This window comes from Gavialis gangeticus, unplaced genomic scaffold (genome assembly GCF_001723915.1).
Source record: "Gavialis gangeticus isolate Ggan-Ray unplaced genomic scaffold, GavGan_comp1, whole genome shotgun sequence".
Lineage (NCBI taxonomy): Eukaryota > Metazoa > Chordata > Crocodylia > Gavialidae > Gavialis > Gavialis gangeticus.
In genome coordinates this window covers 19,041,324-19,054,432 of record NW_017729016.1, presented here as the reverse complement: position 1 = coordinate 19,054,432, position 13,109 = coordinate 19,041,324, and the positions used below count along the sequence as shown (strand labels likewise).

Here is a 13,109-nt window from a genome sequence, read left to right as displayed (position 1 = left end):
TCTTACCCTGCATCCAGCTGCATTACATCATTGGTGACCACTTGGCGTGCTGTCCTTTAAGGTGGCAGTGTCACCCTGGCTGCTAAAGTCCTGAGGGTGTCTCTGAATGCCAGGCGTTGCTCAGCCCTGGGGTTCTAAAGTGGTTAGATGGTAGCTCCTTCAGCTTTTATGAGCTATAACTTCCTAGAGGTTTGAGTCAGATCTCTGCTCCTTTATTTTACCTACTCACGGGAGTTAGATAATGACCCTTTCCCTGGCATATCTTATTCCCAGCAACTGAAGAGAAACAGGTTTAGCCATACCATTGGTCCAGCTAGTCCAACAGTCTATCTTTAGCAGTGACCAGAATTTGATGCTTCAGGAGAAGACAATCCCTTTGCCTGCTCTGCACCTGCCATCTGTGTGATTCTGTAGGTGTTCAGTGGAGTGGGGCAATTCCTTCATGATTCAAGTACCCAGATTACAAACAGAGATGCGAAATTTGATCGACTGCATAGAAAACCTAACCTCCTGCACAAAAGCCTGATTTCAAATACAGATACAAACGCTTGGAACACTTGTACTGCCAAGTAAAAGATAGATTCCTTCTCCGTTTTGTAGAAATGAATAGGCCAGGAAGCTGCAACGTATCTGAAACTCCTGATGCCTTGCGAGTGTTTCCTGGTTAGAATTCCACATGCCTTTTGCATCAGCTCTTCATTCTCACACACTGCTAGCAGTGGACAGTGAAAATGCTTTCATTCTCTTGTTTTCATTTCTGAGTATAATTTTCCCTATGTGCGAGACATGGAAATGCAGGGTATATAGAAATCCTTTACGTCTTACAGAAGCAACAAATGCTGGTGATTGATATCCTCATTTCTTTGGAAAGGAGTTTAAAATGAATTGGCAATGGCTGAAATTACTCTACCTGCTGACATTCTGCCAAAGTTGGACACCTATTGAACTACTGGCAATCTACCAGGAATATACGAAATATTAATAGCACCTTCTTCAAACTTTTTAACCTTTTCTAATTTGCAGAGAGATTGCCAATTCCTTCTCTGCTGATATTTTGGTAAATTAATAAAGCAATTGTGGCTGTCACACTGTTGTTGGGTGAGATTATCTCTTGCAGTGAATTAAAAAATGCTATTGGAAAACTTGGTATAAGCACAAAGGTACAATTAAATCTCTACTGTTGCTATTCACTTCTCAAGACAGCCCTGGTGTCAGTGATAACAAACACACCTGTGATACCAACACAGCCTACAGATAACAACGGGAATGACAGATGATACCAGTCACCAAGAGCAACACAAATGGGACTGAGTGACAGGTATTATGCAAACATTTTAAGACAAAGCGTAGGGAGGGGATCAAGGATGAATTTATTCATCTGCCCTGTGACATACCAACGGCCACGCAATGGCTTCGCAAACCGCAGAGGAATATATGGATTTCTTTCTGTAGGGGAATGACAGGAGATGGAGAAGAGCCATATTCCGCAGTTATATAGCCTGCCGTGGACAGGAATGCTCATAATTATCTCAGTTACTTACTAACACTGCCTGTATTTGGAAAATGGAGGAGGAGTGGGAAATTGGGCAGAGACAGAAGGCAGGGGTGCATTTTCCCAGGATGGATATGTAGGTCCTTTGGGGTTTTCTTACCATGGACGGGTGCCAAGGGCTCATACACCACTCGATAGCCCTGCAGGATTCCATTTGCTGCTGCTGGCTCTCCCCAAGACACGTTGAGCGTTGTGCAAGTGATTTCTGAGAACGCCAAGAAGCTGGGTGTGCCGGGGGCTGGAAGGATCACAAAGCTATTGGATTGCAGCAGGAATATTTGGTCTGATATATATATTATAAAATGTTATTTATTGCCAAGCATAAATCTAAAGGAAACAAGCCAAGAATGGGGATTCATTGATTATATCAACACTTCCTGTAATCAATCCAAAATGTACGCTGTTCTGAGATAAGCGGACACTCCATTGCAAAACTAAAACTAAACAGAAAACAGGAGGAGGAAATCACAAAGAAACAAATTGGAATGATGGATGAGAACAGGGGAGAACTTCATTTCCCAATGGCTGCACCCTCAGCATCACAGTGTTCCCTCCGCTACAGGCCCAATTCACTGAGTTGAGTACACAAGGTATCTGCTGAGCACTGTGCCCATGCTCACAGGATATGTGTGCACTTGCAAATCCCCAGCCTGTATGCACACATCAGGCATTTTTACATGATTTCACACAAAAAGGCCTTAGCTTGCTAAAGTTTTAATGTGAACATTGGTCTACACATCTGGTGCACAGTAATGATATTTTTCTATTATCCCAGAACATAGACACTGTTGTGGCACATGGTCGCATGCACACATCTGCCACTGCCTGGTGGAACAAGGGCAGCAGGCAAAGTAGCCCTCAGTCTGACTGGTGTGTTGGGTCTTTGCACTAGAGCATATTTCATCTGCAATCTAGCGCAGCAATCTTCCACTTCAGATGGGAATACATGCTCCCAGCACAGGGCATCCATTCTTGGCTAGTTACAGGACCCAAAGAGAAACAGTGAGCATGGCATGGTCGCCCTCCAGAGACAAATGTACAAGGCTCTGGGACAGAAAAGCATCAAGAGAGTATACAACTCCGGTGCGTACTTCTCAGTAGAATCCAGTGACTATGGAACATCTGTTCTCCAAGGGCTGGTGTTTCCCCTGTGGGACCAGATCTCCAAAGATGCTTTTTCTGACAGTGTCCATAGCAGCAGAGAGCCATTGAAAAACCAACATGATTCTTCTGTGATGTGGCTTTATCAGAGTATCTCAGTTGAGTTACTCCTCATATACACCAGCCATGTGGGAGATCAGAAACAGGGCCATAATCGTTTGCAGGTCAATTATGACAGAGGGCATGGACAGATGACACAGTTATGCTGCCTTACACAGGGGAACGGGAGAAGTGACTTACCATGGTGCAGCTGAATTGGGCACAACTGTGCTGTCTGTCTGATCCTTAAAACACAGTAAGCAAAGCTAGCCTGCAGTAACAGACCCCCTGTTTCATTAAGAGGTTTAGCTTCACTGCAAGTTAGGAGCAGACACCTCAAACTGTTACACTGGATTAGTAGATGTGCACTCCTGAGTGCTCAGTTCCCTCTTTATCTCCACGCCTCTGCCCCGCACTCTTTACAATGATATAATATACATCTGTGTATGCTCAGAAATTCTGTTACTATTCCACCCTCTTCTAGTTCATATTCCAGCATCAATTTCAGCTGTGAAATCATTTCCCAAAGGATTGATTCTTATTTGATCTAAACTGATTTGCCTAGCTCCTGTAACAACACGCTGTAATGACTTATTCCACAATGATCGCCTCACAGTACTGCATTTTACTGCCCGAGACAAGAATGAAGGAGTTGTTCCAGAATAGGTCTGCAACACATGGCTGTGCGTCTTGGCTGGGATGCTAGCAAGCCCCCTCTCTGCCTACCTGCTCCCAGTAACAGGCTCCAAACACAGGAACACACCAGTGAAGTCACTCTGGGGCATCCCTTTGTCACTGTTCTCAGGACCGCACTCCCTGGCATGCATAAGAACAGCCATTTTTGATAGTCCTGGAGTGGAGGTATGTCTACGCTGTCACCAAGGTATAGCTGTACCCCCATGCACAAGCCCATGACCATGACCACTGCTTTGGAAAAGAAGAACAGCTCCATACCTGCCTGGAGCGTCCTGCCCTGTTTGGGGCTGCTTCTCGGTCCATCCCCTGCTGCGTTGAAGGCAGAGACGCAGACCAGGTATTTGGTATGGCTGGTCAGGTTTTTCAGCCGGACTGTTGTCTCTGGAAGGAAGAGGACCTTCACTTTTTCGGTGTCATTCTGACAATCCGTCTCCCAGTAATAAATCTATTAAGAACAGAGAGATGTTGCAGTAAAGACTGTACCCAAATTACAGAGTGTAGACTGTAGGGTAGGTGGTAAACTGCCACTGGGAAAATGGTGGCATTGTTAGCTCTGGACTCTCATTGAAATGATACGCCAGCATCGTTCACTGAATCCTGAAGTCCTTGCTTTATTCTTACTTAGACAAACTCCCCTTGAATTTAATGAGGGGATGTTATAAATGATGTGTGGGTATTATGACAGCACCACTGGAGAAGCATGGCCATGTCTGGACAGTCACCAAGCCCATAGCCGGGTGACTCTTAGTATGGACATTTTGGTATGGCTATGGCAAGCCCAAAGAAAGCTTGTTAGTGCAAGACATAGACTCTGTCTCCTTCTGAGGAGTGTCGATACAACCAGCATTACCACTTGGTGCTTGCAGCAAGCCCTTCAATCTGGGGGTGTCACAAATACGGCCCATGGTGTCCTGCCATCCAGGCTTTGGTGCTGTCTGTGGATCTCGGAGTTGGCACACAGGCAGCATGCAGGGTGTACTGGATGGCCCCAGGTGCCACTTGGGATGACTGGCTGGCTTGTTCCAGCCACTCTGGGACTGAGCTGAATATGGTACCTGCTCCAGCACGCATCTGCTTCATGCTAGATCTAATGGTGGGTCCCAGTCAAGTCGCATGTGCATCAGGGCCCTGGCGCAGTGGGGTGGCTGCTGCATGCAGTGCAGCCCCAGAGCAGCTACCATGTGTAACGTGGCTCCGAAGTAGCTGGGGAAGAACTGGGAAGCACGCAGTGTCCACTCCAGCTGCTCCAGGACCTGCACCGGACCTGAAAAGTGGGGCTGGTCTGTGCGTCTGATCCAGCCTGTGGACTGGACCCATGGAAGTCTTTTGACCCACAGGGCCAGGTGAGTTTGACACCCCTGCTTTAATCTTTCAGGTTCTCCTCTGCCTTTATTCTAATACCGTACTGGAGAGGGCAATATTGGCATTCCTGGTACCTTATTCTATGGGTGCTTCTCCCCTTCGTTCCCCCCACATAATTCCTTTCTGGATGCCATAACACTCCAAAGATGAATCTTTCCAAAGCCGGTGCCAACACTGCTTTGTGGACAGGCCTGGCCAGCATAACTACACAACAGCCCAAGGCAAGCCAGGGAGTTTTAAGTCAGAGCCAAGCTGTTAGAACTATACACATACAAGGGTAAAAATGCTTGACTTGATATATAAGGGTGCTTGTGACTGCCAAGATGTAATGCCAGATGATTCTCACTGGCTTGGCTTTCCTTCACTTACGGACCTAGTTCAGGGATGGAGGCAGAGCCAGGCACTGAACTCAGGCCAATCTCTGGTATTCGGAGCCTCGCCCACTCCCAGTCTCCAAGGGTTCGTTCCCATTCTGGGGAGACCGTACCAAAAACATCTCCAGCGTGCCGAGTTTCCGCCAAGCCCAATGCAATTACGCCCATTGTTTAACTTGGTTAAAGTTAAAGAAGTGAGATAAACCAGCTGAAATCCAGCCTGGCTCAGACTTGCAATCTGGAGAAAGTTATGGATTTTCTGAGCGCTCCTAATGTTTGACGTACCAACAGCTCTGTTCATTTGAGTCGAATTCTCTCCCCCAGATTTTCTACATCTTTGCTATTTGGAATAGACATATTGCCCGTGTACGCCAAGCTCCCTGCCCTGAGCTGCATTCCCATCCTCTTTTTTGTGTGTGAATATAAACAGCCCCTTCTCCTTCTCTGTCTCGTATGCTTTAGCTCTGCTTTGGGGACATCATGCCATTTCTTTCCTGCAGCCTGAGCATTGCTTTAATTTTCCATGTGTAGCAAGGACTGCTGTAGCTAGAGGGTTCTCTCACAGGTAACAGTGAAGCCAAGCAAGATAAATGAAAGCAAGAGACAAGGGGTATTGCCTTGTAGCCTTGTATGTTCCCATTCTGGCTGTCGGCAGGAGGTGGGTCCCAGGTGATCTCTAGTTGGCTCGCAGAAAGGGCGTTCACTTGGATGTTCTGTGGGGCCACTGCTGGTGCTAGTGAGAGAGAAGGGAATAAGGAAAATTAATAGTGACAAGCAGAACTAGACTCGTGTCCAGGTCGTACTCGTCCATTTGTGGAGAGACCCAAGTCAGACTCTGTTTATGCCACAACCCAGCTCTGAAGCCATCTAACATCCCAGAGAAGTCTCTGGGACAAACTTGCAACGAATGCAGAGTTGCTGGGTTCTCCGTCTCTTGGAGGTTGCTGGGTTCTCTGTCCCATGTGGACTAAATTAGGCAATGCATAAACCCAATCCCATCAGTTCTTTAGGGGAGGAAAAACAACGGAGAGAAATCGTTCTCCTTGTAGTCTTTGAGCTTTAAGGATAATTGTTAAAGCTGGCTTTTGTAGCGACTCTGCTATCCAGAATGGCCTGCTTCTGAAAGGAAACATGTAAAAAGAAGTAAATCACCTAAGCTCTGCCCCCCTGCCCCTTTTCCTTTAGTCAGAATTAAACATCAAGCCCGGTTTGTGTTACTGCAGTCTGCTGCTCCGAAGCTTGAGAATTAGAGCTGCATACACAAAGAGGAAGAGGGTTGGGGGACAAGAGACTCCATAAATCTGTCTCCAGAACAGTTTAGAAACAAATCAATTAGACACTGCTGGTATGTATGGCCAACGCTGTTGATTAGGATCCCTTCTTCGCTCTTATTGCATGAGATCTTCAAATACAAATCTTGAGCTGCCTTGGCTCAATGCGTTATTTGTTAGCATGCTAGTTATTCCTTCTTCTTGGTATGGCAGCACAGTAGAAAACTAATTTCTCCTCTTTACATGCACCTGGGTCACTCTTATCTTTCCCCTTCGCTGTGATCCAACTCAGCACAGGTGGAGCATCTTCCCCAGTGACTGGCATAGATGGTCTGTTTTCAGACCTGCTGTCTGCCTCTGGCAGGTCTTAATGAAACAGCACACGTTCTGCTTACAGAAACGATTCCTAAATGCATCCTGTCCAAGCTCCCAAAAGGGGAAGGAGAAGGCAGGGCATGAAATGATATTTCTCCTCCCTTCTTCTTCTGCATGGGCAGATGGTACCGCAGCCTTTGCCCTGGTGCCTAAGAAAGCCGCCTTCCTGATCCCTGCCCATTTACAGAACATTAATAGAAGTGATAAAACATTCACTATCTAAGTAAGATAACCAGGGCGATCTGCTCCTTTGGCGAGTTCTTTCTTTGGGAAAGAATGACCTTCGTAAGTCACACTTCGCCCCCCCCCTCTAGGGTTATAAAATAAAATAGTAATTAACACCCACTCAGCCTGACACCAACTATTTATTTTGTTCTAACTGTGTGGTTTCCATATTATCACTGCCCACCCTGCCGTTAATGGAAATGTTAATAACCAGCGCCAGGTTGTTGTGACAGATGCTTGGGCTCATTATCAGAAATTCTTATTTACCGCTCCATTAAACGACAGAATCGCACAAAAAAACAATTCAATCAAAAACTAACTGGAGGAATTTTAACAGCCACATTAATAATCCCAAACATAAATAAAGTTAATGTCTTTTGCATGTTTGCCATCAGCAACTCCATCGCAAAATTACTGTTGTACAATTAAAATGTGAAAGGTAAAATGGAGCATGGCTATTATCCCGGTGCTCAGTTAAAACTGTTTTATTTTTATTATTATTATTATTATTATTAGGTTGCTCTTTCAGCGAGAGGTGGAAATGCATGAGGTGACAATGGGCAGAAATCAAACTCGAGCGGGGCCTGCTTGGTCGTGGGAACTCACTTAATTGCTGCCCTGCAACCCAATCCTTCTCTGTTTCGCTGGGAATGTGAAGGTAGCAGCAAGCTGACTGAAGGGCTGTGTTCAGGGCGATGTTGTGCTGCTACACAATGCACTGAAACTCTTCCCTTCTGAAGACTTTTTTTTTTTTTTCCCAGAACACTAGAGCACGTGACCAAGTCTTCTGCACAAAAAAAGCCCTGAAAATACATCTCGGAGACTTGATGATGATGACATGCTCAGGGAAACAGCAATATGTACAATCACAGAGGAAAATGGATCAGTTTAACAATTTATTTTCTTGCCAGGTGATGACATTACTGGATGCCCTGAACTGACAGCAATATTCTGCTTTGAAGCTTTGTCTACAGCAACATTTTTCTTTGAATTCCCAGTGCTAGGTTAGAACCATTTCAGCTCCCCGGCTGCAGACAATGGTGGGAGAGCTTGGCGAGCTGGGCTGCTGTCATGTTGTCATTTAACCCATTTGGGAGCAGAGCCAGACAACACAATGGTTAAAATTTGCCGGTGATCATTCTAGGCTGACACTCTTCCACCCTGGAGCAAATTGCCGCTGGTGCCGTTGTGGGAAATCAGGAGGAAAAAAGTCAGTGCAGAAAAGACGCCGTTATTTATAAGTCCACAGCCCTGACTACGTGCAAGTCATGTTCACTTTTATGCCCCGCGAGTCTGTTTCTCTGCTCAGCTCTCCATGCTTTCTGAGATGCACAGATTTCTTGCTGACAGCAAAGGACAGCAAAATAGTGATGCTCATGCTTGATGCAGACAGCATGTTACATTAAGGGCGAAACCAAATGGTTTAAAGACTCTCCCAAGAGAGTCCTGTCTGAGACCCCAAAACATTCACTAGAGGCCCAGGTAGCCTTTACTAGTACAGGCTAGCCAATTATAAAAGTGAAATGAAAGGCCCTTTACTATCTAGGAACACAGTTCAAGATTTCAGAGCTCCAGGTTCAGAGCGTGGCTGTTGGCATCACTAATACGTAAAGCAGGGCAGGAGCTGCATACCTCACCCTGCTTAAGGTGCTGGTGACATTATCAATTGTAGCAGGAAAGACACAGAACCCCGAGGGTCTGAACTCCGCTCTTGGCAGGTACGCAGCGTTTCACCTCCTCCGAGAAAGGTATGTATTTGTCATTTCGAAGTCTGCAAATGTATTCCGTTCTGGACCCTCGTGCAGCTTTTTGTAAGCACTTCTGTTTTAATAGGATTTCCATTCACCTTTGGGGCAGATGCCTTTAAAGAATCACTCAGCAAAAGGGAGACCAAGTTAGGAGGAGAGGGAGCAGATTTTATAGCTAATTAATAAAAATAGAACAACCATGGGTTGGTCTGATGCCAACAGAACGGTGCCAAGATAGCAAATCAACAAGGATGCTACATGCAGATGCAAAAAGCGGAGCCAAGATTTGCTAACTCGGTGCCTAAAGTATGTACCTAAATCTATATGGAGGCACCTACCATTCAAATACGGCTTTTTGATGCTACTGAGCACCTCTCATTCACATGGAAGTCAGTGGGAGCTGCACACGATACCACCTTTACAGTAACATGATGGTCAACCTGCCCGGTGGCCATTCTCTGTTGGAGCCCAGGCTATTGTAGGAGACGTATCCCAGGTTCCTGTGTTGTTAATACGGGCGGTTAACCTCTCCAGGCAGTCCCGCATTTGGAACTTTTCATCAATTTGATGTTACTGTTGGCCTTTCATTTCTTTTCTTAGTGACAGTTGCTATGATGTGCGGTAACACTGGAGCACACTGTAGGCCACAAATCCTTGTGATTTATTGTGTAAACTTAATAACTTTCTTCATGAAACCCTCCTTGCTGCTACTGTTACGTCTGCTTAAATTTCTGGGTAGCCACGATTTCTCCCTCTGCTGATGTTATCAATGCCAATATTACACTAGGCAATTTACAGACAAGCCTCGGACAAGGTCTCTGCCCTGATGAGCTTACCGTTTAAATAAGCACACAGGTGAGAGCTAAAGGAAGAGCTGTAACAGAATAACTGTGGGCTAAAAGAGGCTGCTTTGCATGTATCTTCTCACTTTCACAATTCAGTTTAAGATGCTAACACACTCTACAGAATGAGCATTATTTTTTTCTGCTCTTCAAAAATACCTTGGAATTAATGCGGCTGATATTTATTCGCCAGGAAGCGTTATCTGTATTACGCTAATGACGACAGGCCAGGGCACCATTCTACCAGGCACAAACACATAAAGAAGAGACAATCCCTGAGTTAAAGAGCTGACAGTCCAAATGTAACCTTATATACAACAGGCAGCAGTAGGGTGACCACCTTTTCCAAATGCAAAGGTGGGACACATGTCCGCCTCTCCTCCTCTCACCCCTCCTGCCTCCACCGGGGACATGGCCGGAGCAGAGCTGAAGGGAGCAGGGGCGGATGCGGGCTGCCCGCTGCAGGCCTGGGGCTCCCCACCCTGCTGCCTTTCCCTGGGAGCCCCGCAGCAGCTGTGCACCCCCTGCCCACCTGGCAGCAGCGGGGGGCACAGCTCCGCACCACCACCCCTGCTGCTGCTGGGTAGGCAGGGGGTGCCTCACCATGGCAGTGCGGCCAGTGTGGGGCTCCCAGGATAGGGCACTGGAGCGGGAAACCCTAATGCCACAGTGGGCAACCCGTATCCACCCCCACTCTTTGCACAAATCCAGGGGGCACATGACCCCCCCGTCTCCCCATCTCCTCCCCCATCCCCTGGACGAGCCACCCGTGGCTCTGTTCCACTCCTTGCACCAGCCCTGGACCCCATGCACTGCCCAGGCTGGGCAGCCTGCCCCCTCCAGTCCCTCCCTTGCCATGGGGGCCTCGATCCACCTCCCCTATAGTCCCCACCCCACAAATTTACCTGCAGGGAGCTGCTCTCCACGCTACCTGGCTATATTCCCAGCAAAGTGCATAGGTGCAAGCATGCACATGCACATGCACATGCACATGGCGGCCCCTCCATCCCAACCCCAGCAGCCCCAAGCAGCTTGCAAGGGGAAACCTGCCACTTCTCCAACCCGGATCCCTGCGCAAAACTGCAAATTCAGGAAAAATGTTGTCCCAGAGTCATGTTGCTCTGGACCGGGAGTTGAGGTTCCCATCCTGGGACTGTTCCACCCAATTAGGGGTGGGTGGTCCACCTAGGCAGCAGGGCAGGGCATAAGGACACCAGGAGCCCACCCTGATCAGCAGCCTATGCAATGATCACAGAAAAGCAGCTGTGGGGGTTCCTACAGATATCAGAGCAGAGGAAAGTTTGATGAGGTGGTTAGCTGAACACTGCTGGTGTGTAGTGAGCATACCAAAAACAGCATGGCATCAGGACCTCTCATGGCTGTTTTTGATTTCAGAGGGGACTTCAGCAGGACATGGCTGCTCAGACCAGGGCAGTTCTGGACAAGTGGAGGAGGCTGAACAGCAGGCCTCAGAGAGCTATCGGGTGAAAAAGTGTGTGTGTTGGGGGTGGGGGGTGCGCTTATGAATTTAGATGTCTTCAGGATTATGCAGTCTCTGAGCAGGGGCTTCTGAATAGCACCTAATGACTGCCTATGTCCCGCTCTAGGTGCCCAAGCCCTTCTTTGAATCTGGCCGGCAGAATGCAGAGGACCATCCCCACTGGATTCCAGCCGTTTTGAGGCAGGCATATCTGACATTATCTGTCATTGTCCATCTAAGGTCAAAAATCAATGTGAGATGCATATAATAGTATACACATTCATATGCATATATGCATTAGCCATATCTAGATCTATCTGTCTTTCTACATGCATATGCATGATATGCTTGCATTCTCAAACTGTTCAATTAGCTCATCTCAACAGTGCGCTTATTCTCCCTTGCCTGGGAGTCAGATTCTGGCATTAGGAGCTGTTGTGCTGCTATGAGCTAAGCCAAGATTACATCACCCAGTGTCCTACAATTAGGGATCAACTCAGTTTGGGATCTTGTGAGTTTTGCTGAAACCACCAGAAGGCGTTTTCTGCAATCGCCGTGGAAACTGGGGTTCCCCGCAATTTTGTGCAGAATCACTGGGGGGGGGGAAAAATTACTAAAAATAAAATGCTGGCTCCCCCGTGGGAGCCGGCCACTGCAGCCCAGCCTTGCAGGCCATTGATGGGGAGAGGGAAGCCGGCAGCAAGAAGAGGAGGTGGCAGGATGGCAGCTGCCCTCTCCTCCTCCTGCTGCTGATTGGCCAAGAGGGCAGCCTTTTGTGTGGCCCCACCCCTCTCAGCATCAAGGGGCAGGGCCGCAGGAAGGGCAGCTCTCTCTGCCAATCAGTGGTAAGAGGTGGGGTGCTGGGGCCCCTCAGCCAATCAGTGGCAGAAGAGTGGGGGTGGGGAGAGGCACCACGAAAAGACCACAAAAATGACACCAGATGCCATGAGCGGCTTGTGATCTTTACTTTGCCTCCTTGTGCTTTAAAGTAGATCTCTGCCTATAACAGAGAAGTCTCGGCATAAGGGAATGTATTGCTTTCTCCGGCAGTCCCTAAAAAGCCCTAACTGTCCATAGGAAAAGCTGACACAGCTGGGTCTAGCTGGTTCTAGTGGGAAATAACATCATTCTCCAGTGGAGAAATCCAAATACTGATTTACATGATAGAGCAAATCAGTAGAGGGGAAACTCCATGCCTTCGCTCATCTGTATGAACCCAAATGAGGATGATAAAACATGGATATAGATAACTTCTCTCATGCCCCCACAATGCTAAACATATACCTGGAAACCTGAAACTGGTAAAGGGCTGGCACGGCCATACTTCAAAGCAGATGGAGAGACAGACACTGGCTGGCATTTGAGCAGGAGGGAAAGGATGAACCCTGGGGACTGGGAACCTCTGGGAAGCTACCGTTTCGGCCGTAGCTTTGAGTTGATTCACGTATCCTGGCCTATGACCAAGCCAGTCCCCCTTTGCATTCTCCACTGAATACAGCATAAACAGATATATTTCTTTGCTATTCTAATGCATTTTTAAAGAGCCATATAAAGAATGAAAAAGCCTACCCTTGAGTAAAAGCAGCGCCAACAAAGAAACAAATGCAACAAACCTAACTTATTTTTTCGGTACTGGGAAGTATATCCAAAAATGCTTAGAGTTAACAAACACCCATGCTCTGGATTTGAGTGCAGAGAAAAAAAAGAGAGAGAAAAAGAGGTTATGGTCCTTGGTTTGTAATTGAAGCTTATATTAGACAACTTTGGGTTACCGATGAAAAGGAACCAGGAAGGACAGTTCCCACAAGCTCCAGATTCTGCAGGGTTATTGCCCCTTGCTACTTTTTCAATCCAACATGGCAATAACACTGGAGTTTGTTTAAAGCATGATCAATTTACTAAAGCTCTTTACAAAACGAGGGGGGAAGTCAAGGAGATAAAACTCCCACCCTGGAGCTCTTTCCCTTCTTCAGCCCTTCCCTTT

General features: G+C 47.2%; 1 protein-coding gene across 1 annotated transcript in view; it reads right to left on the bottom strand.

The window, feature by feature from the left end:
• Nucleotides 1-13,109, bottom strand: part of SDK1 (sidekick cell adhesion molecule 1) — a 551,260-nt gene that overhangs the window by 46,151 nt on the left and 492,000 nt on the right. The window contains exons 36-38 of the mRNA XM_019512615.1: nucleotides 5,802-5,917; nucleotides 3,707-3,893; nucleotides 1,653-1,790 (exon numbers count right to left, since the gene is read on the bottom strand). Coding sequence (XP_019368160.1) covers nucleotides 1,653-1,790; nucleotides 3,707-3,893; nucleotides 5,802-5,917 — 441 coding nt within the window. The remainder of the gene's footprint in view (nucleotides 1-1,652; nucleotides 1,791-3,706; nucleotides 3,894-5,801; nucleotides 5,918-13,109) is intronic.